This window comes from Macaca mulatta, chromosome 9 (assembly GCF_049350105.2).
Source record: "Macaca mulatta isolate MMU2019108-1 chromosome 9, T2T-MMU8v2.0, whole genome shotgun sequence".
Taxonomy (NCBI): Eukaryota; Metazoa; Chordata; class Mammalia; order Primates; family Cercopithecidae; genus Macaca; species Macaca mulatta.
Genome location: NC_133414.1, coordinates 115,867,752 through 115,893,484, shown reverse-complemented (window position 1 = coordinate 115,893,484; position 25,733 = coordinate 115,867,752). Strand labels below are relative to the sequence as shown.

General features: G+C 52.3%; 1 protein-coding gene across 4 annotated transcripts in view; it reads left to right on the top strand.

Annotated features, from left to right (window-relative positions):
- The window catches only part of SH3PXD2A (SH3 and PX domains 2A), a 256,400-nt gene that overhangs the window by 114,543 nt on the left and 116,124 nt on the right, over window positions 1–25,733 (top strand). For all 4 annotated transcript variants that reach the window (XM_015148097.3, XM_015148095.3, XM_015148096.3 and 1 more), the window contains exons 4-5: window positions 2,951–3,027; window positions 13,385–13,476. In XM_015148097.3, the coding sequence (XP_015003583.1) occupies window positions 2,951–3,027; window positions 13,385–13,476 (169 nt within the window). The remainder of the gene's footprint in view (window positions 1–2,950; window positions 3,028–13,384; window positions 13,477–25,733) is intronic.

The window sequence follows — 25,733 nt, the reverse complement described above, 5'->3', positions numbered from 1 at the left end:
TCTAAGCCTCAGCCAGAGCTTTGGCTAACCTTGAGATTGGGGGCTGGGAGGGGAACCCCATTTACCTTCCCATCTCCCTCTTTTCTTTTTTGTCCCCCAACAGGATGAGAAAGGGCAGGAGTGCCATTTTTGGAGGCTGAGGCCCTGATCCATGCAGGTTTGTGGGCCCTGCCCCCACCCTCCTGTGGTCCCCCGGGTTCCTCTGTATCTCAGACGGTCCTTCAGGGCCCTGCTCATATGGCTGGACCCCAGGTGTCATTGGGTCTGGGTATCACTCAGCTTCTGACAGACAACTGCCTTCATTAGAAAGGCCCAGAATTCCAGCCCCAGGACCACCCATCTTCTTGGCAGTCCTGAGCTTAAGTCTCCTCATGTTTTTATTTTTACACAGCCTCCCCCTGGCCTCACACATGTAGCCTGTGGCATGCGAGCAATCAAGCGACAGGCAACCAAAAAAGGGTAGGAGGCAAAGAGGCAAGGGAATACCGAATCTGTGACATCTTCCCCCAAGGAACAGCGGCGTCGCCAGTGTCTGGATAAATCACGTTTTATCTCCTTTCGAGAGGAACACAAAGCAGAGCCGCTTCATCTTGATGATGTCGTCTGTCTGCACAGTGTCGTCCATCTGACAGGGAGATGGCCCGGCTCTCTGGCTTCAGAGAGAAGACGACGACGGAGAGCTTGAGCAAGAGTCCAGGAGAGGAACAAGAATGACCCAGCAAGCACTTCTTGAGCATCTGCTGAATGCAAAGCCTAGTGCTACATGGAGTGTAGGGGCAGACAGGAGGGGTGAGCTGCAGAGCCATTGTGGAGAGATGAGAGACACCCACAGGAAGCAGGTCACATGCGATAGGACGTGGTCACACGTTCCACTGTCTGACTTCGGCAGGGCTGGCGACCAATGCTTGTGGTGGCAGGGAAGTCGGGGATGGCTGCAGCTGTGGTTTTCATGGCCCCTGGGTCCCCTGTCTGTTCACTTCTGCCTACCAAAGGCTGCTCACCGGAGCCACGGGGGCTCTCCACCTCAGGGCTTTGTCTAGCCATGGGCACACACTCAGCCAGACGTGCTAGAGTTAACGCCCTCAGAGGCAGTCCTCAGTGACAAACAGGGAGTTGGTGGGTAGATCTCTAGCCTCCACGTGTCAGGTACTTTCTCTGTCATCTCCTGGAGCACCCCCAGCAGAATTGAGCTCTAGTTGCCCACCACGACTGACTGGCCTGATAACACTTCCTTCCCCTCCCTGCCCTTACTGTCCCACTCCCCTAACGATATTTCTTGGGATCGCCTCCAAAACAAGTCAAATCCTTATTTCTGGGGCTGCGTCTAGGGGAATAATCTAAATCAAGGTGATGGCTTTTCTGAGACTCAGACCTTGACAGAAGCAGCTGGCGTGGATTCGTGAGCAGTCTGCCCGTCTGCTCACATGCAATGGAAATGATCTTAATTGGGTCTCCTTTAATTCAAGTTATGAAAACCCATCTTCAACTCATTTAAATGAAAAAGAAAATGGTATTGTTTTATGTAGCTGAAAAGGACCAGGTCAACCCTAGTTTAGGAACAGCTACCCACATCCAGCTGCTGAAATAATGTCAAAGGGCTCTGTCGCTCCCTCCCTCCACTCGGCTTTTCAGTCACTCAAGAAGCTTTTACCAAGCACCTGTCTTATGCCAGGCACCCTTCCTTTCTCTCATTCCTTTACTTCTCAGGCCACTAGAGGTGCCAGCCTTTCGTCCTGCCAGCTTAGCAACCGTGGGAAAAAGCAGTCTCAGGGCTGACTCTCATTGGCCCGGATCAGGTCCCTCCCCACCGCTGAGCCAATCACTGTGACTGTGGCTGACTAGGCTGCATCCTGTGGCTACCTTTGTTGCTAGGGGGTGTGGCTAGACTTACTGACACCACAAGGACTGGGAGTGGAAGATGCCTTCTCCAGGGGAAAATTAGGTAGACTGAGGCAACAGATGCCTGTTACAGCTACAGGTGAGCACTTCATCATGTGCCAAGCTCATGGGCCCCAAAATGAGTCACAAGTGCTATAACTCACAGCAGAATGTGGCAGGTAGCCTAGGAATGGATAACGTGTTTTGGATGTTCTGGAAAGAGGGACATTATTCCCCGCTCAGCCAATCAAGGAACACCTTCTGAAAAGGGGGCTTTGGCCCTAGACATTGACAGCCACCTGGCACAGAAGTCAGTTGTGTAAGACCTTGAACATCAGACCAAGGAGTTCAGATTCTAAATTTCTCAGACTAGAAAAGAACTATGTCTTGATGCATTTGTTATGATTGAATGTGGCCAGTTTGGGAGAGCCAGTTGGGAAGGTCTGAGGGGCTGGCATTTCCTGTAAGCCTTGCCCATACCTGTAGAGGGGTGTCCCAGCCCAGCTGGCAGCAGCCCGTATGACTGGAGGCTTTGTGCGCAGAGAGGCCAGGGAACAGTCAGGCTGGGACAGCCATGCTTCCCTTGGTATTGCCTTGTGCCCGCCCTGGAAGGAGCCACCCACCTAAACTAAGAATAGGAATTCCTGCCCAGCTGGCAGGAACGAATGCCGATTTCTCAAGGAGGGATGGGCCTGAAAACAAAGCGTAGCATGTGGGCTGGGCTCTACTTTGTGTTGATTTGCAAGGTCACTTGAGAGCCGCACCCACTCCGGGCATTCATTGATCCTGCCATTAGATCCAGGCGAGGTGGCCTGGCCAAGTCGCTCATTGAATCCCAAGATGGCAGCCTCCAGGGCTCCTCACCTGCCAGAGAGGTCCTGGGCTCTCAGCCTAGGGCGCCTCTTACCCTCCAGGAAAGGTGACTGTTTCTCTCTTGTTTCCTTGACCATGGACTGAGATGGTGGCAGGTAGTGTTGGACTGAGATGCTGAGAAGCCAAGGGAGAGGGAAATAAGAAGGTCGCTGTGGCAGTTTTAGCCAGAATCCCCCACTCATGAGTATCTCTCTTCCAGGCAAGATCCTCTTCCGCAGAAGCCACATCCGGGATGTAGCTGTGAAGAGACTGAAGCCTATCGATGAATACTGCCGGGTAAGAGTGTGTCTGGGGCTGGGGGAGGGGCTCGGGGAGGGCTTCAGGGCGGGGGCAGGGGCCCATCTGCCTGAGTGTCCATCTGTGAAGAAAGGTTGCTGTACAGAACCCTCCTGAGGCCTGGTGTTTCCTGGCCAGAGGGGTGGGTATGGGATCACCCCGTAGCTGGGCCACCCTCTGGGACCCAAGGACCTCGGGTTCACAGCTAAGCTTCTGTGCCTGTCAGGACATATCCATGTTTCCAAAACACTGTTTGAAGTCACTTCCTCTGGGAAGTGAACTGAGCTCGGGAGCTAAGTCAAAGAGCCTCCTTCCAAAGGGCTGCTTGCTTCTCTATGTAAGATTTTGCTGGACATAGAAGAACTATTTCTTTGAATTCCTGTTGGGATGTTGTTGGGATCAGTTCAATAGCATCAGCAGTACACATTTGTTTATTCACCTAAATCTTGGTAACTACAAATGTTCATATACACATCTTTACAGATGCAGGTGTTCACACAAACACACACGCACATGCACATTAACACAGCCAGTGCCAAAGAGCAGGCAGGAGAAGGACAGCAGTGTCATGAGCCAGAGCCCACCTGTCTGTCTTTGATTAGAGCCCAGCGCTCCTGCAGTGAGCATGAGTGGCTACCAGGGGATGAGCAGCCCTCAGTTTCCTTGGCACATGGCCTCTGGAGGGCCAGACTTCCCGGGTTGGAAGCCCTGACTAATTTCATGAACTTGGGCAAGTTGCTGAACTTCCCTGAGCCTCTGTTTTCACATCCGTCCAATAGGGAGAAGAACACACAGGGTGCCTCCACATGGTGGTCAGGAGGATGGAATGAGCTGGCACATTGTAGGGGCAACAGCACAGCATCTGGCTCAGAGGAAGCATTCAGCAGATGCTTTTGTTATTATTTTTACAAAGGGCAAACAATTTGTATTAAATAAACTAGCAAATGAAAACGTTTTATTATTTTTAAAATTTTATTTATTTATTTATTTATTTATTTATTTATTTATTTTGGTGGGACAAAGTCTTGCTCTGCGGCCCAGGCTGGAGTGCAGTGGTGTCATCTCGGCTCACTGTAACCTCTACCTCCTGGGTTCAAGCAATTCTCATGCCTCAGCCTTCGGAGTAACTGGGATTATAGGAGCGTGCCACCAGGCCTGGCTAATTTTTGTATTTTTATTAGAGATGTGGTTTTGCCGTGTTGGCCAGGCTGATCTCAAACTCCTGGCCTCAAGTGATCTGCCCACCTTGGCCTCCCAAAGTGTGGGATTGTAGGCGTGAGCCACTGTGCCCAGCCATATTTTTAACACGTTTTTGAGAGAGGGTCTCGTTCTGTTGCCCAGGCTGGTGAAAAGGCTTTATTAAAAGCAAATAAAAAGTTAAAAAGCAAATAAAAAATAAAAACAAGCAAATAAAAAAGCAAACATGAAATAATTTAATGTTTCTACTGGGCACCATTGGCTTTAGTAGAGCTAGAATTTCGTAGTTAAATGAAACCCACTGTGGTTCCTGACTCAAAAATCTTGAGAAGATGTGGTATAATGTGTTATAATGTGGCAAATGTATAAAATTTCACAAGTGCTGGTATTAGAGTGTCAGAAGGAGAAGAGCTGGAGTCGAATCCCGGTGCCCACTTACTAGCTATGTGACCTTGGGCAAGCTGCTTTGCCTCTTTGAGCCCTAGTTTCCTCAGCTGTAAAATGAATATAAAAACACTATCTCACATGGGGACTGAGTAGGAAGAATGTATATCACAGTGTCCTCATACAGAGCTGTTGCAGGAAGGCCAGGAGTTCAAGACCAGCCTGGGCAGCATAGCGAGACCTCACCTCTCCAAAAAAAAGTTTAAAATTAGCCAGGCATGGTAGCACACACCTGTAGTTTAGGTGAGAGGACTGCTTGAGCCAGGAGGTCAAGGCTACGGTGAGCTATGATCATGCCACTGCACTCCAACCTGGGTAACAGGAAACGATCCTGTCCCTAAATAAATAAATAGATAAATAAATATGTTTAAATAAGAACCAACATGCTAAATTTATTAACTGGTATTCCCAAGCCTATAGGAAGAAAAGACAATGTAGTCTCCATTAAACTGAAGTTTGAATTTCGTGACTGTGCACGTTATACTTGGATCACATGTTCTGCCTTGTTTTAAAAGGATGCCCCAATGCTGGATTCCCTTAAGCTAGAAACTTCTCTGCTTCAGACCAATATTCATTTTTCTCTTTAACAGGCATTCACTGTTTCTGGTTAAATTGATGGCTGTAGCCTGAGCTTTTATTTCTCTTTATTCCTTTCTCAAGAAGTTAAATAAATGGGCAAAGCTAATGGAGGAGGGGGCATTGGACGGGAGGAAGGCTTTTCCTGTTGGGATTTATAGCTCCGATTAGCCAGCCCAAGGCATCTGCAGCTGGGCTCCTTGGAAATATTGTCTGCTGGATCATCCGGAGGAGGAAGTGATAGCATCTTATCTCCTGGGATCAGGCTTTGAACAGGACTCCTGATACAGAGGGGCTCTGGAGCTCCAGTGTGCCGTGGGTAGCTGGGGGAGCCATTGAAGTGGGGTCTGCAAGAGGAGGGGCCTCCTAACCTCATTAGCACAGATGGAAACTGCCCAGAGCCAGACAAGGAACGGGGCCATGGGCCCACCAAGCAGACAGCCATCTATCTCACAGGCAGTGATTTACTCTGAGAATGGCGGGGGTGGGGCAGTACAGAGTGACCTTTAATTCTGCAGAACTAGGAAGCTGGGATCTGTGGTCTGATTGTCTGAGAAACCCACTGACCTTGGAATGGTCTTTAGGGACAAGTCCATGGCCACTGCCACCCAGCTTTGCATTTCACAGCTTGCCTCCAGACAGGGCACTCAGCATCACTGCCGACCCCAGCCAGCTTCACAGCCAGTGCCGTGTGCAGTCCGCTCCACGGCCAGCCCTTCCCCTGTCTCTACCTGCCCTTGTCTACATACTGCCTGGAACCTCTGGAGTCTCTACTTATAGTGCCCTGCATAGCCCACCTGCTTGACTGGCCATCTTCCTTGGACCTGCTAGACAATGTGGGCTCAGAATCTGGGGTTTGATAGGAATTCACATGCACCCAAAATTGTGCAGCTGGCTCTGCACACCGAGCAGCCAGCTCCCTGCAAGGACTCAGACATGGAAAGTCTGACCATGCAGTGGACCTCCCCAGACTTCGGGCTCCCTGCCCTTGCTGGCCAGCCAGTCCCACCACCTAATGGCGGTTTCACAGCCCAATCTCAGTGTTAATTTTTAACATATAAGCAGCAGATTGGATGGGAATCACGGAAAATTTACCACATGCCGACTGAGTGATCGTTTTATGTGGCACTTGAGGGTCAGGTGTCTGTGAAGAGGGGTTCCAAAGGCATTTCTTTAACTTCATAAATTAATTTAAAGGACAACATGGTAATGCAGTTAATATTTAATGGTCTGGGACCTCAACAAGTTGAAGACTTTCATCAGACTAACAAAAGTAAGCTCTACCATAGAGGCTTGGACTCACAATTTTTTAAGTGGCACTAGTTACCCCATTCCTAGGGGTGAAATACATGTTTGCAGTATTTGTCCAGGGGATAAAATAAATATTCTAGGGAGGGGTTCAGAGAGGAGTGTGGGAGAGTGTTCGAGAATGATCAACTCACCCTTTGACATGTTAATGGCATTTATACAAGTCTCCACTTCCTGGTTGGTACGACTAGAATTTTTTTGCTGCTCAAATAGCTGAGCTTGTTTCTATTACTTGTCTGTCTATGACACATTTGATTTCAGGGATCAACGGCTTTCTTTGTAGGAGGGAAGAGGGACTGGGTGCGGTCAGACTTAGGGGCAGGAAGTCTGAGCCCAACAAGAGGTCAGCACTAAAGGGTAAGGATCCCCTGACCCTCCCCCCTGCACCTCACAGACTCATTCATTTTTATTCCCACTTCCCAGACTTGAAAACTGAGGCTATTGCATGGCAGTGGTTCCTAGTCCCAGGTATTCTCCCTTCCACCTGGGATTTTCTGCCACAGCCAATCATTGGCTCTCCCCTTGGGGAGAGTAACGTTGTTCTTGTGGTCCTTGTTCTGAAAGCAGACCTGGCCCAGGAGAGGCCTTGCCAATGGGGAGACTTAGGCAGAGGCCAAGGCCGATCTGTTCATGAGGGGCCTCCTGAGTGGCCTGGTGCTCTGGGGAAACCCAGGTAGTAGAATCTCACCATCTCCCTGACAGACCCAGGAGAAGGAGGAGTTTCTAGGCTGAGATAAAGCAGATCATGTCCCTTTTCTCCTTAAAGACCTTCAGAAGGCTGGGCACAGTGGCTCATGTCTGTAATCCCAGCACTTTGGGAGGTCAAGGTGGGCATATATATATATATATTTTTGAGACGGAGTCTTGCTCTGTCGCCCAGGCTGGAGTGCAGTGGCACAATCTCAGCTCACTGCAAGTGCTGCCTCCCGGGATTCACACCATTCTCCTGCCTCAGCCTCCCGAGTAGCTGGGACTACAGGCACCTGCCACCACACCCAGCTAATTTTTTTGTATTTTTAGTAGAGACGGGGTTTCACCACGTTAGCCAGGATGGTCTCGATCTCCTGACCTCATGATCCGCCTGCCTCGGCCTCCCAAAGTGCTGGGATTACAGGTGTGAGCCACCGTGGCCGGCCAAGGTGGGCATATTGCTTGAGCCCAAGGGTTCGAGACCAGCCTGGGCAACATGGTGAAACCCCATCTCTACAAAAAATACTAAAAGTAGCTGGGCATGGTAGTGCATGCCTGTAGTCCCAGCTATTGGGGAGGCTGAGGTAGGAGGGTCACTTGAGCCTGGGAGGCAGAGGCTGCAGTGAGCCATGACTGCACCACTGCACTCCAGCCTAGGCAACATAGTGAGACCCTATTTCAAAATAAAAATGGGCCTCCTTCAGAGGAGTCCCGCTGCCCCTGAGAATATGTGAACACCTCAGCCAGGCCCTCTGTGGGCTGGTTCCAAGTGCTGCTGGGGCCTCAGCTCCTACCTCTTTCTTCCATACCCCGCAGTCTACTTCAGCAGACACGAGGCCATCCTCGACTAGCCAGGCCTGCGCCCCTGAGCCTGCGCTGGTCCCCTGCCTGGGTGCACATTCAGCTTCCACAGTGAGCTCTTCCATAAGCCTCATGACTCCCCAGGAAAAGCTGATCACTCGAGCCATTCTGCCCCCAGAGGACTGCGCCCACCCCCACTCTGCGCATTTCTCCTCTGCGGGAGGGTGACTTCTGTGTGTCCGTCTTCTCCCAGACTGCGAGCTCCTTGAGGGCCACATTTGTCATCTCTGTGTCTTCACTAATAAACAGGAAGCCCAGCCCTAAGGGGGTGTCCAGCCAATGCCTGATGACAAGATGGAAAGATCACAAGTAAATAGAACTTCCTCAGAGAGTGACATATCCCCCAGGCCCTGATGTACTAAGATCCCTTGTGAAATGGCTTAAACTACTACCAAGAATTAGACACCATTTACATTTCAAGGGGAGTCACTGCTCAGATCCGTCAAAAAGAAAACCCATGTGTTTTGAATACTCTGATTTCAGAAGTTCAGTGAAACCCCAGCTTTCTAGATGGTGACCTAGGAAGAACAGTCCAGGCAGGTTAGAGGCAGCCCCAGAGGTGGGGCTGGAAGGACACGGGTGGGACGCCAAAGGGGCAGGATGCCAGCCCCCTTGTGCCACACGTCCAACTCCACCCAGAGCGGCCGGGCTTTTACCCATAAGATTTCCAGGGATTAGAAACTGATGCTTTTTAAAAAAAAAAAAAAAAAAAATCAGTGTGCAGGAAGAAGCATTTAAAAAAAAACAAAAAACAAAAAAAAAAACAAGAAAATAAAGTGATGCTGCTGAAAAGAGAGGAGCAATCGAGCCTGTGTAAAGAGTGGACTCCCGTGGTGTTTTGCCAAATGCAGAGCTTTGCTTTTTGTCCTGACGCAGGCATTACCCAGAGTGGTGGGCTTTGTGGAGGATGACCGTTTCGAAGCAGAGGGTCTGAGCACAGTCTGCCTGGGCCCCCTCCTGTGCCACTTGTATGTACAAAGACCAGACTTGTGCCCACCGAATCTGAGTGGAGGTCTCAGAGACACACAATGCAGCCACCCTCTCCCTTGTCTACACCTGCACCATTGGCCATGATGACACTCGGTGCTAAGTGGTAGCTCATGTCATGGCCCCCAGAAAATGGTCTTGAGGGGTAGGAGCTGGAGACTGCAGGACAGTTTAGGACTGGAAGAGGGGAAGCTGGCAGGGTTAACTGATGACAAAACCTGAATGGCTCTTCAGCACCTCATTACTAGTCCCCCCTGACCCAGGTACCCACTACCCCAGCCCTTTTCTGCGTGCCATTTCTGTAGATCTGCTCTCAGCCAGCTCACTGACCCCTGTGTACACAGTTTACTAAGTACACATTTACTGAGTGTACTCTTCACCAGCCACTGTGCTAGGCTTCTCGTATTCATCTCACTTAACTTCCTAACAGCTAGGTAGGTGCCACATCGCATCCCAGAGCTCAGAGAGGGCAGGTAATGCATCCAGCCTCACACAGCCCATAAATGGCAGAGCCAGGACCCAAATGCGCATCTGCCTGCAGCCCTGAGGTCCTGAGGCTCTGAGGCCCTGACTTTACCACCACATGGCATACATATGAATGTCTCATGGCAGAATTTTAGACCTAAGCTGGGGTTGCTAACCCTGATATGCCTGTTATCTGGCCCCTACCCTGCTGTTCTCAGAACGTCTGGGCTTGGGGGTGCCCTGGCCCTGGCCATCATCAGCCCAGGCTGCAGGGACTCACTGCTCAGCACCACCCTCTCCTGCCAAATGATTTTGGCCAGAGCTGAGCTTTGGCAGCAGCTCTGATGGAAGCTGCTCTGGGCTGAGAGCCTCTTGTCAGCCTGAAATCAGGACGAGCCCTCCACGCAGCTCCCCTCAAGGCTCCCTGTTAAATAAAGATGCCATGGTTGTTCCACCAAAAGGCCTCTTTGTCTGAGGCCCTCGTGGCCCACGCGTCCTCTGCCTCCGGAATGTGGTCTCTGTCGTCATGAAGAGCCCCTCTGTTCCCTGCCAGGGCTGGGTGAGCCGTGGCCGGCCAGGGTCCGCACTTAGGGTGGATGGCAGCACACTGAGCTGGGAGGGCACTAGCGCTCTGGGCCGCTGCAACCCTCCCTCTCCCACCCTGTGTCCCTCCCTCTCCCTTTCAGGGTGGTCACCCGGCAATGACTCTCTGCACACAGCTGGGATTCCTGGTAATAGTTTCCTCCTGCCTTCTGCCCATCCCGACCCTATTGGTGCTCCCTCCTGAGGCCCCCTGTCCTCCCTGAATTTCTCTCCCTCCCTCTCACTCCCTGTCTGTCTCTCTCCTTCCTCAGTTTTTCAGTTCCTTTTCCTTCTACCTTCCCAAGGAGAACACAGCATAGACAGTGTGCGTTAAATGAGGACTTGAACACTCTGGGGGCATGCTCCACCCATCTGACCTTCACAGCTTGGGCTTGGATTCTGCCCCTCTCCTCACTTATGGCTTCACCCCCAGCAGCCTCAGTATCCATGTCTACCTCCAGGACAAAATGGGGTGACATGTCATTAGATTTGCTCTCTCTCATCCCTGTAAAACCAGGCACAGCCCCATATGCAGCACACATTGCAAAGCCCTCACTGTTTGGTGGATGACTGGAGGAGTCAAGGGGCCAAGGGCAGGGCCTGACACGTAGCTGCTCATTTAATGTTAATTTTCCTTTTCTGTTTCTTGCCTGTTGATGGAGATGTGTTATGTTAGAGACCCTTGGAGAGCCGTGAACCCTGAAAGGAATGACTGGGAGTTACATCGTGCTCTCCTATCTGCTATGGTCTGGTCTTGTCTCATCTTGCCTGGGTGTGGGTTTGGCATCGAGAAGGGCCCATCTTGATAGGATGCCTGGTGCTAGATGGCACACTTGCGTTGTTATCTAACCAGCTCAGAGGACAGCTAAACCATTACTTTCCTCTTCCTCAATATTATCATTCTATGGGTGCAACCTAAGATTATATGTGGGTTTTTTGCCCCACTATCATGTCCCATGGCTACTGGATATTGGGCTTATAGACATGGAAACCTTCACTACCTTATCCACTTTTCATTCATTCATTTCTTTAAACAAGTATTAATCAAGTGCCTGCTCTGTCAGGTACCCTACTAGGATCTGGGGACACAGAAGTCAACCGAACAGATTAAAATCCCTGCCTGCCGGGAGCTTACCTTCCAGTGAGTCTTCCCCACCCTCCAGGGGTGCCTGTGGGCAGGCCACGTGGTCTCCCTGCACCTCCGTCTCCTCACCTGTAGTATGGGGATGGGAATTGTGCCCTCATGAGGATTTCCTGGAACAACACTCACAGACTCACTGTACTTGGCTCAGGAGCCGCTGGATCCAGGCATTGCATCTGAAGCTGGTCGTGGTGTGTGAGGTTTCGGGAGGCAGGGGCATGGGACAGGGTCGTTCGTGTCTTACACACCGGGGGACTTCTCATCAGGAGTGTCTCACAAGCCCTGTGTTTGTTGACTCCTCCAGTCCTGGGTTTTTCTGTCTTCTCCTGGCTCTAGCCCTTGTCTCACTGTCCCCCGTCCCTCAGCCCTGCTTTGGCAGTGTTCTCTCCTGTCTGTTTGGACCAAGGGATCCTTCCTTGCCCCAGCATTTCTCCCCATACTAAATTGAGGGGCCCAGAAAGCGGGGCTATACCTGGCCTCACCCTACACCCCCAACCCCTCCATGTCAGACCTGGCCAGGTCAGGGTGCTGCATGCTGGTGTGCAGCATGAACTCTGACTACCTTCTTTTTATTTGATTGTATTGTATTTATTTATTTTTTTGAGACAGAGTCTTGCTCTGTCGCCCAGGCTGGGGTGCAGTGGCGTGATCTCAGCTCACTGCAACCTCCGCCTCCTGGGTTCAAGCGATTACCCTGCCTCAGCCTCCCGAGTAGCTGGCATTACAGGTACCCTCCACCACACCTGGCTAATTTTTTGTATTTTTAGTAGAGACAGGGTTTCTCCATGATGGACATGGCTGGTCTCCAACTCCTGACCTCAAGTGATCTGCCCACCTCGGCCTCCCAAAGTGCTGGGATTACCGGCGTGAGCCACCGCGCCCGGCCTAACTCTGACTACCTCCTGACCTAGTGCATCACCTTCCAGCTGCAGACTCTCCTTATGCCTGGATGACAAGCTCCCAGCTGGCCCACACACTTGCCATGACTACTGTTTCCCATAGAATGTCCACTGCTCCTCTCTGCTTATCCAAACCCTGCAAACTCCACTAGCCATGCTCATGCCCACTCTTCTAAGAAACCTTTCCACACTCTTCAGTTTACATTGTTTCTCCAGGCATCCTCAGCTTGGCCTGAAACAAGGCCCTGCTAGTCATGCCCCAGCCTACCTCCTATGGCCCTTCTCCCTTGCTCTGGGCCCTCAGGCCACACTGGCCTTCATTCATCTCCTGGAACCAACATGCTTGATCGCTCTACCTCCACCTTGACCAGTTAATTGTTACCCATGCTTCAGAACTTAGCTTTAAAGAGTCCTTTGTGAAACACTGGCTCCCCATCTTCCACATCTTCTTGGGTTCTATCAAACTCCATCATAGTGCTGTGTTGTCCTTGGTAGCAATTATCAACTTTGTCATGAAATAATTAATTTTGTGGTCAGTGTTTAGGGAGTGTGAATGCCTGGTGTAGCTGGAGCATGGCTAGTGGGAGACAAGGCTGGGAGGATATGACCTTGGACTGTTGGGTTAGGGATCTTGGACTTACTCTGTGTGCAGAAGGGAATTCCCTCAGGGTTCCAGCAGAATGACTAGCTCTTGAGGACCCTAAGACCCAGGGTTCCAGGGTTCAGTGGTCTTTTTTTTTTTTTTTTGAGCTGGTTGACTGGCTGATTGGATGGTTGGTTGGTTGGTTGACTGGATGGTTGATGGGTAGGTTGATTGGATAGCTGGTTAGAGTTTTTTTGTTGTTGTCTTGTTGGTTTGTTGATTAATTGGCTGGTTGGTTAGCCAGTTAGTTAGCTGGCTAGTTAGTTGAGAGAAATGGATAGAAGGGAGGGAGGGAGGGAGGGAGGGAGGGAGGGAGGGAGGGAGGAAGGAAGGAAGGAAGGAAGGAAGGAAGGAAGGAAGGAAGTTTGGTTGTTTCATTCATTATTTGATTGGTTGATTTGTTGATTAGTTTTCTGGGTGGACAGATGGGTGGCTGGTTGACCATGTCTTCCATGGCACAGTTCTTGATCCTCTCTGTCACTGTTGGTGCAAGGTGACACTGTCTTGGTTTCCCTGTTCCCAAGTTCATCACGCCTAATGCCCTTTCCTCCTGTCTTTCCACAGGCACTTGTCCGGCTGCCCCCACACATTTCACAGTGTGACGAAGTCTTCCGGTTCTTTGAGGCTCGACCCGAGGATGTCAACCCTCCAAAAGAGTAAGTAATAACTCAGGCCTCTCCCATGTGCTAGGGAGGCGTGGGCTAAAGCGGTGGTCAGCCTGGGGAGGCTGGGGCTGTGGGAACACAAGCAGAAGGAGAGCTAGCAGGGCCAGCCGAGCTAAAGAACAGTGGTCCAAATGAATGGGGGACATTATTCCCCAGGCTCCTAGTGTCAGAGCCCACTCTTCATTTTCCTTTACCCCAGGGCTGCAAAGCGAGAGTGTCTCTGCATTTGTGGAGCAGATTTTCCTACAAACTCTTTCTGACTCACAGGGTTATTACAAGGAGCAGATGAGATAACCCAAAATATAATGGACATGCCATTGAGACTGCTCAGGGCTAGCACAGTCCTTGCTCTTTGCTGTTATGGCTGCAGAGCTCCCAGCGTGCACTGCCCAGGCTGAAAACTCACCTGCCGAATAACAGCAGTCCTGGGCTGCTCCAACAGATTTTATAATCATCATAAAAAATCATAATGAATTTACCCAGTGTCTTTTATGTATAGCATTTTATGATAGGCATTATCATATTCAATAGTCCTATTTACAGAGGAGAAAACCATGGCTTGGTGAGGTCAGGTGCTTTTCCCCCAAAGTCATGCAGATGGTTTGACAGGAGACAGGCCAAGACCTGAACCTAAGTCTGTAGTTCCTAGTGGCCCAGTGCTGGCTAATGTTTCCATGTTTGGAGAGAAGCGGGGAACCATGCAGGTCTTTTTTCTCTCTGAAACTGGGATGCTCTGGGCTGGTGGTCAAGATGGCCCACACAACCATGCTGGTTTCTCACACTCAGGACCCAACTCCATCCAGACGGCCATGCTCTCTTGCTCAGAGCGTTCTGCTCACCTACAGTCCCCAGCATAGGTTCTCGTTGGAGAGAAAAGTCCAGTTCCCACCTAGGAGCTGGTGGGCAGAAGGCAAGGAGGGGTGTTGGGTAAGAGAGAGAGTTGGGGAGAGGACTTAAAGGGATGATGATGAATCACCTCACTCCATGGCTATCCCCTGGAAGCTTAAAGTACCAGATGGGTGAGGGAGAGGCAGACGGGGTGGCTACTACAGAGGGAAAGGACAGAGTAGGACACAGAAACTCTCTGGGCCAGGTGGGGAGAGGCAGGTGGAAACTGGTGATGGGGAGGAGAAAGCCTGAAGATGAAGGTGGGCATTGCATGGCTCTGGAGGTGCCATTCACACTGCACTCTCTGTGAATATGCCCATGAGGTTGTAGAGTATGTGGCCTGCACACCCACACATGGCAGTCCTGCCTAAAGGGACCCTTCTCTCTTCATGCTTGCTAAAAGACTAATAGCCTGAAATGGCCTGGGCATTTTGAGGGAGGAAAATGCAGCTCCGAGGCGCACCTGGCCTAGCAAAGGCCATCTTCATTGATGGCTGCCTCAGGCAAGAAGCAAGCACTGTGAACCATCAGGAGCTTATCAGTAACTTGGTTCACAGTGTGAAGCAGTGGAAAGCCACAAGGTATAGGATGCAAGGTCTTGAGTTCACATCCCAGTTCTGCTGCTACTAGCTGTGTGATGTCCAGGCAGATCCCTCGTAACTTCCCCGAGCTTCTCTGTGGTCCCTAGTGGCTCAGTGCTGGCCGAAGTTTCTACATTTAGAGAGAAACGGGGATGAATCTTAAATTCAGCTGATTTAAAAAAAAAAAAGATGCTAGGCATAGTGGCTCACACCTGTAATCCCAGCACTTTGGGAGGCCAAGGCAGGTGGATTTCTTGAGCCCAAGAGTTCAAGACCAGCCCTGGCAACATAGCGAGACCTTGTCTCTACAAAAAATAAAAATTTAAAATTTAAAAAGAAAGAATAGTGAGAAATAGGGAACCATCTGTAAAAAGGGAATAGTGATGAAACCCTGTTCTTGCTACCTCCAAGGGTTATCCATGAAACTCAGATGATGAGAGGTAGGAGAGGTTTGTACCAGGGCTTGTATATTCTTTTTTTTTTTTTTTTTTTTTTGAGACAGAGTCTCGCTCTGTCGCCCAGGCTGGAGTGCAGTGCAGTGATCTCGGTTCACTGCAACCTTCACCTCCCCAGGTTCAAGCAATTCCCTTACTTCAGCCTCCCTAGTAGCTGGGATTACAGGCCATGCCACCACACCCAGCTAATTTTTGTTTTTTTGTTTTTTTGAGACGGAGTCTCACGCTGTTGCCCAGGCTGGAGTGCAGTGGCGCGATCTCGGCTCACTGCAAGCTCCGCCTCCCGGGTTCCTGCCATTCTCCTGCCTCAGCCTCCTGAGTAGCTGGGACTACAGGCGTCCGCCACCGCGCCCGGCTAATTTTTTGTATTTTTTTTAGTAGAGACGGGGTTTCACTGTGGTCTCGATCTCCTGACCTTGTGATCCGCCCGCCTCGGCCTCCCAAAGTGCTGGGATTACAGGCTTGAGCCACCGCGCCCGGCCAATTTTTGTATTTTTAGTAGAAACGGGGTTTCACCATGTTGACCAGGTTGGTCTCGAACTCCTAAGTTCAAGTGATCTGCCTGCCTCAGCCTCCTAAAGTGCTGGGATTACAGGCATAAGCAACCGCGCCCGGCCAGGGCTTGTATATTCTTATCCCCACTTTACAGATTAGAAAACAGGAGCTCACAGCTAGAGCGGGAATTTGAACCCAGAACTTCCAGGTTGCAAGCAGAAGCCCCCACTCTTCTGTTTCTCCTGCCTGCTTCGCTGGTTTGGGAACTGTGGTCTGCAGCTCCTCAGTGTCTCCTTTCTGTCCCCGCCTCTCTGCGCTCCTGCCCCTTCCTTCTTTATCCTTGCCTTGCCTCAGGGCAAGGGAAGGCTCTGAGCCTGGCAGCAGTATCCCTGGGTCCTCACCTGACCCTGCCTGTGCCCAGCTGTGATGTTCTCTCCAAGCCTCTCATTCTCTGTCCTTGCATGGGGAGAGAGGAGATGCTCCTCCCTAGGTGGGTGGCCGTTGGAATCCCCCGTGATCGTGTACCCCGCCATGGGGGAAAAGGATCAGGATCATCGATGGTGGAGGCAGCAAGTGTATCGCCACAAAAGCAGCTGACCCTGCCTGTGATCCATGCCTCCAAACCTGCTCTTTGCCAGTCACCTGAATCCATTGGCCTCACTTCATTCATAGCATTAAGTTAGCCTTTTGCCCACCTCTAGGAGGCCCTTGAGGAACAGTGGAAACCAGGCTCAGCGAGACTCTTGGCTGTTGGTGAGGCAGCAGGCCATGGCTTTGTGGGGTCAGGCTCTGGGGTCAGGCCCTGCCACTTAATGCTCGGTGATCTTTGGCCATTTGCTCAACGTCTCTGCATTTCTGTTTCCCTGAAACGAGATAATGCAGAACTCATGAGCTGGTCAAGAGGGTTTACTCAAATAACCCGGCCAGGTGCTACTGGTGCACAGGAAGTGCTCCACGCCTGTGTTCATAGACGGCTGGGGAACAGAATGGAACGCGTGCGCGCTCCGCCCCTGCCTGACTTTTGCAGGGAGGGGCTGTGAAGCATTTGGCCGCTCCACCACCAGGCCAGCAGAGGTTATCTGCCTCTTTCTTGAGGTGGTATTGGCTACGTGGGCCAGGTCACCACTGGTCTGGCAAGTTAGGGGCCTGGGAATAGGAATGCCTCCAACCCCAGGACAGGTCTGAGGCTCAGGAAGTGAGCTCAGCTGTGGCCAGGCAGTTCTGAGGGGCTTCCCCTCCCCTGGGCCGGCCCGTCTCTGCTCCGCCTCCAGGACCCACCAAGAGAGACCTGTGTTCCACTGCAGAGTGTGCCTGTCACAAAAGAGCCAGACCTTGCCCGTGACCCTCGGCTGACAGGCTGCCGATGTGTCAGACTAGTGTCTGCAACTCCTCCCACTCCGGCTGCTTGGACCTTCCCAGGCCACTGTGCGCCTCCCTTCCCTCCAGCCTAGAACATAAACACAGGATCGAGTAACAGCGTATTTTGACTCTGGGGCGACTGTGGAGTGGCTTATCAAATTATCAAAGCCGGTGGATTTAATTGGAATTTTGCAGATAACCCCTGGCTTCTTTCAAGTGTGCTGCTGCAGGGTCCGTTGAGAATTCATGGGGGCAGGGGCGGGGGACCGTCTTCCCTTTCCATCTTCCAGAGAAGACAAGGTCTGTCACAGCCCAGACTCAGTGGGGGAGGTGGGCAACAGGCCCAAGCACCTCGGCTTTGATCCCAGGCCGCTCGCTGGCTTCTGCAGGCAGAAAGCCAGGCCCATGGAGTCGGCTAGCGGTTGCTCTTCCAGACCACTGGCCCTGCACAGAAAGGATGTTCTTCATGGACACCTTTGATGAGCTTGGCACAGAGCAGCCATGGTGGTTTTGCCTCCTCACGCGGCACCCCCAGGAAGGTTAATGGGATTTGTGCCTTTGTGAAAGAGGCTCCAGCAAGGCCCTTGCCCCTTCCATTATGTGAGGACATAGCATTTGCCCCTTCTGCCATGGGAGGACACAGCCAGAGTGCACCATCTGTGGGGACCAGGCTTCACTGGGCACCAAATCTGCTGACGCCTTGATCTTGGACTTTCCAGCCTCCAGAACTGTGAGCAATAAATTTCTGTTGTTAAGAAATTACCTAGTGTGGCTGGGCGTGGTGGCTCAGACCTGTAATCCCAGCACTTTGGAAGGCCAAGGCGGGTGGATCACTGAGGTCAGGACTTTGAGATCAGCCTATCCAACATGGCAAAACCCCGTTTCTGCTAAAAATATAAAAATTAGCCAGGCGTGGTGGCACGTGCCTGTAATCCCAGCTACTCGGGAAGCTGAGACAGGAGAATAGCTTGAACCCAGAAGGCAGAGGTTGCAGTGAGCTGAGATCGCACCACTGCAGTCCAGCTGGGTGACAGAGCAAGACTCCATCTCAAAAAAAAAAAAAAAAAAGCAAATGAAATGACCTAGTATAGGGTACTTTGCTGTAACAGCCTGAACGGACTAAGACACTTGCTGTTTTTACTGTTGGTCCCTGCCACTGAAACACAGGCTCCAGGAGAGTGGGAACTTGTCTTTGTTCTGTTCACAGAACAAAGCTGTATCCCCAGCACCCAGAACAGTGCCTGTCCCAGAGCAGGGTCTCAGAGGGTCTCTGCTGGATGAATGATTGTTGTCATTCAGTCCTCACTATGGTCTTACATGGTAAGTATGACTGTGACATGATTTTACCAAGGAGCTGAAGGCTCAGGGACATGAAGCAGCTCACCTAAAGTCACCCAACTGGCAGGTGCAGGGCCAAGATCCAAGCCAGGCAGGCTGGCCCCAGACCTACGGTTCTAACCACAGCCCTGACCCAACCCATCACTCAGCTCACACCCACTGTGCCTTCCCAACCTCCTCAGCAGCACCTCTCCCCACCTCCACCCCAGCCAGAGCAGGTGGGTACCCACCTCAGCCCATTTGATGTTATCCTTTGAGGATGGTGTGTGTCTTAGTCTGTTCAGGCTGCTGGAACAGAATACCATAGCCTGGGTGGCTTATAAACAACAGAAATAAATTTCCCACAGTTCTTATGAAAGAGGCTGGCAAGTGCTAAACCAAGGCACCAGCAGATTCTGTGTCTGGTGAGGGCCTGCTTCCTGGTTCATAGATAGTTATCTTTACCCTGGTGGACAGGGAAACAAGCTCTCTTTTATAAGGCACTGATCTCATTCATGAGGGCCAGTGACCATGGCCTCATCGGCTCCTACTACATCACCTTGGGCATTAGGATTTAACATATGAATTTAGGTGGGACACAAACATTTGGTCTCCAGCAGTGTGTTCTTGGAAAGCCAGCAGTTGAATAGGGGTGTGTGTGTGTGTGTGTGTGTGTCCTGACTGGAGGGAGGGAGGGGAGCAGAAAGGGAAAGGAAGAAAAAGGAAGAGTGTTTGCCTTATTGTATTGGTCCCCTCTTCTGTACTGTACATAATGCTTATTTAAATACTCATTTAAATATTAGGCTGCCCACGAAGGTGGTGTTATTATCCCTGTTTAGCAGATGGGGAAGTGAAGTTGCTGGCAGTTACCTGGCTTCCCCAGGCCATGCAGCCAAGTGGAGAGGCAGGGCTTGGAGCCTGGGTGCAGTTCTGTTAGGCCCCTCCAGCTCCCCCAGCCCCCAGCCCTTTGCCCAGCAGTCATGAGGGGTCAATGGGCAGGGGTGGGCAAGAGAAGCTTGATGTAGTTTCTTGGTCTTTCCTGTGTGAATTTCTGGGGAGCCATGTGACAGCTTGGGATGAGGAGACCCTTGGTCACCAAATCCTAAAGAAGGCAGATAAAGACATGCTCTTGGCCCTGTGCGGTGGCTTACGCCTGTAATCCCAGCACTTCAGGAGGTCAAGGCGGGAGGATTGCTTGAGCCCAGGAGTTTGAGACCAGCCTGAGCAACATAGTGAGACCCCCATCTCTACAAAAAAAAAAAAAAAGAAAGAAAGAAAGAAAAAAAATGAGTCAGGCATGGGTGGCACACACCTGTGGTCCTCGCTACTCAGGAGGCTGAGGCAGGAGGATTGCTTAAGCCCAGGAGTTTGAGGTTACAGTGATCTATGATTGTACCACTGCACTCCAGCCTGGGCAACAGAGACAGACCCCGTATCTTAAAAAAAAAAAAAAAAAAAAAAAAAAAACACACACATGGAAGCCACACCAAGAGACACCCTCCGTAGTAGCTGAGATAACCCCGCTGTGAGCATGACCTGCCTCCTGGCAGTGTCCTGAGGCCACTTTACTGACTCAGCTCCCCCTCGCTTTACTCTGCCCGATCTCCTGAGAATCCCTTGCTTCCATAGGCAAGACCTCTCACCCCGAGATGCAGTCCTCCCATATGGTGTCAACAAGGGCAAACAGGAGCTAAAGGCAGGCCCAAGCTGGCCCGGCAGGACTCACCACGTGGTCAACTGCGTGACCCAGAAATGCCTCTTTGTGTTCCGTTTTAAATTCTCATCCAATGGAAATGAGGAATCGAAAAGTCTTTAAAGCGAACACTAGGAACTCTGTCTGCAGATCCCCAGGAGGATGCAGTTCTGGTGGGAGAAAGATCTGACCGTAGGGCCCTGGGACCCACCTTTGCGTCTCTGCAGCCTCCTGGCCCAGTGGCCATGCCCTCATTCTTTTCTTAGCTTGTCTCCAGCCTCCATGCCCTGCCCCATGGTTCCCTCTACCAGGAGCACCCTCCCCTCCTCCCCACTCGCTCTGGGACTGCATCCTACTCTGTCTCCAGACTCAGCTTGAGCTTCTCCTCCAGAAAGCCCTCCCTAGAGCTGGCAGCCTGGCAGCCTTGAGATCTGCTTATGCATCTTTCCCCACCAAGGAACCCACATCTCTGGACCCCCAGGACCTGGCACCTAATGTGTTGGGTGATTGCCCAACTGTGCCAGAATAAAGCCAGGCCATTTAAGAGAGTTATACATTGAACTGCCCACCTCAGGGGAGCAGAGCCAGGAGGATTCTCAGCCTCTCCAGAGTCAGGGGGCCAGGGGTCAGAGACCAGCTCTGCCACTTGCCTCAGGCAAGTTGCAAGGCCTGTGTGTGCCTCAGTTTCCTTTACCTGTAGAGTGGGAATCGTTGCTGCCTCCGAAGGTAGATGTTAGGATGATGCTTTCGCACACATAAAGTGCCGAACAAACCTGGCATGGTGTCAGCACTGCCAAGGCCAGTGTTTCCTGTCCCCATCATGGTGGCCCCAGGTGGGAGGGCACAGCAGCAGCAGGCCCCACATCACCTCCCCCCATATACACACACACGTTCTCCACTTCTGGAGATGCAAGGCTGCCTTTGCAACCTCAGGGCTGAGGTTGCAGCCTCCTTGACCGCTGCTGGTGGTCCAAGCTTGTGGGCAGGGTGGGCACACATGCCTTTGGTGTACCCGTATCACAGAGGGGAAAACTGAGGCCAGGGCTGAGCTGATCTGCCCTGCTCTTGTCACTTACTTAGTATCCTTCTTCTCAGGCCTCTTACCAGCCCACTGGCCTGGGTACCACCTCTTACCCACTATGGGACACATAGTGGGCCCACACAGTGGGTAGACGGTCACCTCCCACTTGCTGCTCTCGGCCTGGGCTTGTTTCTTCCTGCTGAAGCCAGCCAGAATTCTGGTTAAATTCCTGACATTGCATGGGAGGAGCAGAGAGCCCTGCTAAACTGGTTTCTGTTCTTCATCCCAGGGCCACAGAGTCACCCTCTGTCGTACAGTAGAACAATGCCCCAATGTTCCAAGGGACCTGGGGTGAGAGGCGGATGGGCCAAGGCCAGGCCAGAACCATCCCTGCCTCAGCCTGCCCTTCAGGGGCCCCCAACACTCCCCAGGGGGCAGAGTCTACCCCCAGTGTCCCTGCCTCCTGCAGGGAACCCCAGGGCAGGCCAAAGGGGAGGCCATCCTGCGGGAGGCCTGCTCCAGCCAGAGCACAGATTTGGGAACTGGGCCAGGCTGGTTAAGGTGGCAGAGGGGCTGGCTTAGGACGCTGAGGGAGGCTGCCAGGGAAGGAGGGCCAGGGCAGGGGCAGGTGCTGCTTGGGGCCTGGGGTGGGAGGAGGTCAGACTCGAGAAGACACTCTCCTTTGCATGGCTTTCTCACCCTCCCCTCCCATTTGTATTTTGGGGATGGTTGTTTCATCTCGGAGTGATGGTAAAATTGTGGGGAGTCCAGTGAGGCGGACAGAGGTTGTTGCTGCCGTTCGCCTGGGAGAAGCAGAGCCCAGGAGGACAGACGGACTCTGCCAGCCCTGCCTCGGGGTCCCAGTAGGAAGATGAGGGCCAAGGTGGTGTGTGTGGCAGTGCAGCCGGAATAGCACTGAGAATGTGGGGCGTCTCCTCCAGGAGCCCCACGTCCCCAATCCCAGTCGAATGCCAGGTCTGGCCTGTTCGGGAAGGCAGGGCGACTGCTCGGCTTGTGTCTGGCTGCCAGCCTCTTGAGTTAGAGTCCAGGCTTTCCTGCTCACCAGCAGCATTGCTGTGGGTTGACAGTGTGGCCTTCCGTTCTCTGTAAGTCACACGGAGTCACTGCTCCCGCACTGGGGAGAATGAATTGGGATGTGTGTGGATCACAAACTGGGCACAGAGTCATACACCCTCCCACTCCCCTCCTTTTCCTGGGAGGCAAATGGAAGGTTGTGGACAGAGCACTGGAGTGTCTCCACAGCAGCCTTCCTTCACTCTGCAGGTAGTTATTGAGTGCCAGCTGTATGCCAGGGACCGCATAGGCTAATCACCTCAAGGGTTAAAGCTGAAATTGTGAATTGAGTTAAATTAACTGCAGCGGCAACCGTGGGAACACCCAGCTCTGCTTGTGAGCTTGAATGGCTCACTTCTCCTCTTCTGGTCTGTTTCCCCATCTGTGCAAGGCCCCCATGGTACACGTGGCAAAATGGTTGTGAGGTTCAAGGGAGCAAATGCGTAGAAAATGCCCCTAGTGTACTTGGCCCATCACGGAAGCTCAGGAAATGGGATTTTCTGTTTTTCTTCCCGTTTCCTCCATTTGCCCAGGCCTGGGTACAGAGTAGCCACCCTGAAAAGGCTGGGGGAATGGAATGGGGTTGGCTGAGCTGAAGGTGACAGCTGGGAGAGGAGCGTCTCACTGAGTGCCTCTCCGCTCTGGGAGTCCTGGCCAGGGCTGGTGCTGCCTGTGGAGTGAGGCTGCCCCCACCACCCTGCAGGCTGTTGGAAACTCCAGGGCATCCCATGTCCCTGTCTCTCCTGGGAGATTGGGGTAGAAAGCCCACCTATATGTGCCTGGCTGCGTTCTGGTCAGACATCCATCATCAAAATGGTTCTGTGTACTCTGTAAAGCCCTGCCACCTCCCATCTGGCCAGGGACATGGGCCACACTGTCCTTGCAGCCCCCTGCCACTGGCTACTGCACAAATAGCCTCTTTATGTTGATGGGCAGGAGGGCGAGCTGGACCTCGGAGCTTTGGAAGGCTGAGGGAGGGAACAGAACGTTAGATAAATAAACCCTGTCCATCCCCTGCTATGCCCCTTTCAACCTGGGTGGGCAGGTGGCAGGGAAGTGCCCACAGGAAGCTGTGTCCAACCCACTTGAAAGGGGCATTGGCCATGGGGAACAAGGACTTCTGCAGGCTCAGCCGTCATGCTGGGTCGGCGAGCTGGAGGGAAGCAGATTCAAACAGCCCCAGTCCGGCCCAGCTCACAGAGCACACGCCTGGGAGGCCCGTGTCCAGGGAGAGAGGATGACTCTGTTTTCAGGCCTGGCACAGTATTTTCTGCAGGGTGGGGAGGAAGGTGGCAGGGAAGGGTATCCTGGTGTGGGAGTGTGTGGGGGTAGACTGGGTCCCCCATTAATTTCTTGGGCTTGTGCTTTCTATGTTCTCTGAAACCTCAAGGCCCCCACGTGCCCACTGTCTCACCCCCAAGGAAGGCCTACAGAGCACTTTGGCGCCTCGGCGCCGAGGCCTGCTTTGCTGTTATGTTGTGTCCGAGGTGGGTCTTGGTTCCCCTGCCTGGTTATCACTACCCTCCATGTTCCTAGTCCCTGGGTAGTTACCCCACCATGGGGAGCTTAAGGCAGAGCTGAACCTAGAACCTGGGTCTTCGGCCACTGAGACCAGGCTTCCTCTGTTGCATCTTCGTGGGAGGTGTGTGTTCATGCAAGTGTTTCTAGATCATCTCGACGTGAGGCCCAGGACTGCAGGAGTAGCTCAGTCCCCGCTCTCGGGGCCCTGGTGGTCTAAGGGGGAGGGTAGCATGGCATGGGCCTGGCTTGCTTCCGTAGGAGGCGGCAAATCATTATAGGCTCTTGCAAGCCCTGGCTCCTCCCCCACCTGCCGTGTGGCCTGGGAATTATTTAAAATCCCAAAACCTCAATGTCCTTGCCTATAAAACAGGGCTTATAACAGCTGCTGATAATGGGGAAGGCAGAAAAAGAACAACTGATTGTAATAAGTGCAGGGCCTTGCACAGCAACAAGCCAGCCTGCTCAGGTGGTCAGGAAGGCTCCCTGAGGAGGTGGCATTCAGGCTGAGACTAAAGCAAGAGCTCACTACTCAAGGAGAGTGGCAGAGGAGGGCGTCCAGGCCAAAGGGAGTCCCTGAGATTGTGTTTCAAGGATTGAAAGAAATTTCATCTTCCGTGACAGTAAGGGATTTTTGGCTAGGGCTAGGCCAAGAGGAGATAGGCCTGAGGTGGTCAGTAACAATTGCTACACTTCAGCACCAGGTAAACGGGCAGAACCTAGGCGTCTCTGGGCTTTCTTCTGGCTCTGATATTCTGAGATCCTAGCAGAACCTGTTGGCTATCGCAATAGTCCAGGTTCTAGAGTGGGGCTGGATGTCTGTGGGAATGGGAGATATTCATAGATATAGTTTGAGATGAAAGGGACAAGCATCCAGAGACCTTGTGACTCCTTCCCCTTCACAGGCTCTATAAGTTGGATCTTGAGGGTGATTGGAGTTTGGGCACGCCTGTAACTTTGGGTCACTTTGAAGCCCTCAGTTCATGAGATACATGTGTATCTGGCTCCACCCCATGGCCATATCGGATACTACAGCTCTCCGCCTCTGGCCGATGCTGCACTAAAGCCGTGCTGGACCCTTGAGCATGGTTTATCTTGTTTGAGCATCCGTACAATCCTGGGATGTCCACGCTCCTTTCTGCAGATTAGGGACCTTAGGCTGAGACTGGTTGACTTGCCTCTCAGCTAGGAAGTGTCAGAGGCTGGATTCATGCCCTTGCCCTTCAGCTCCAAGTCCACAACCCAAATGTGGGTGAGCTGAGGATGAAGTGAGAAGCACCTGAACTTGGCTGGGGCAACTAGCTCCAAACTTCAGGATGGGAGCCTTCATCGGACATAAGGGCAGAATAACTGCATCAGGACGCTGTGGTTGCCATGGTCACCACGGGGGCTGAAGGTAGAGTTGAGGGCATGTGCCACATTTGGGATCTTTTAAGGGGAACCCAGGTTTCCTGCTGGGCCACATCCCTGAAAAGGTACCAGGTTTACTGAGACTGCCAAGTCCGGTCCAGGCCTCCCAGGGCAGCCTGTCGAGACCCTTCCCCAGCCTCAGGAGCTCCAAGGAGGGGCTTCCTGTCCCAAGAGGATTCAGGCCTCTGAGGAGGGGTGCTGCCTGGCTGGTACAGGCTCCTTTGATGGAACAGACACAGGGAAGCTGGTTCTAGAAGCACTCAGAAAACCAGGCTTCCCACTCCCAAACCACAGACTAAGCCCTTAGCCCCCCACACCCTCTGTCATGAATGGCCCATTTGGCACATGGGGAGTCATGAGTCCAGAGGGCACGCAGATGGCTATGTGCAAAACCCCACCCAGGACACGCGGCCCGGAGCCTGGCTCAGTGGTCAGAG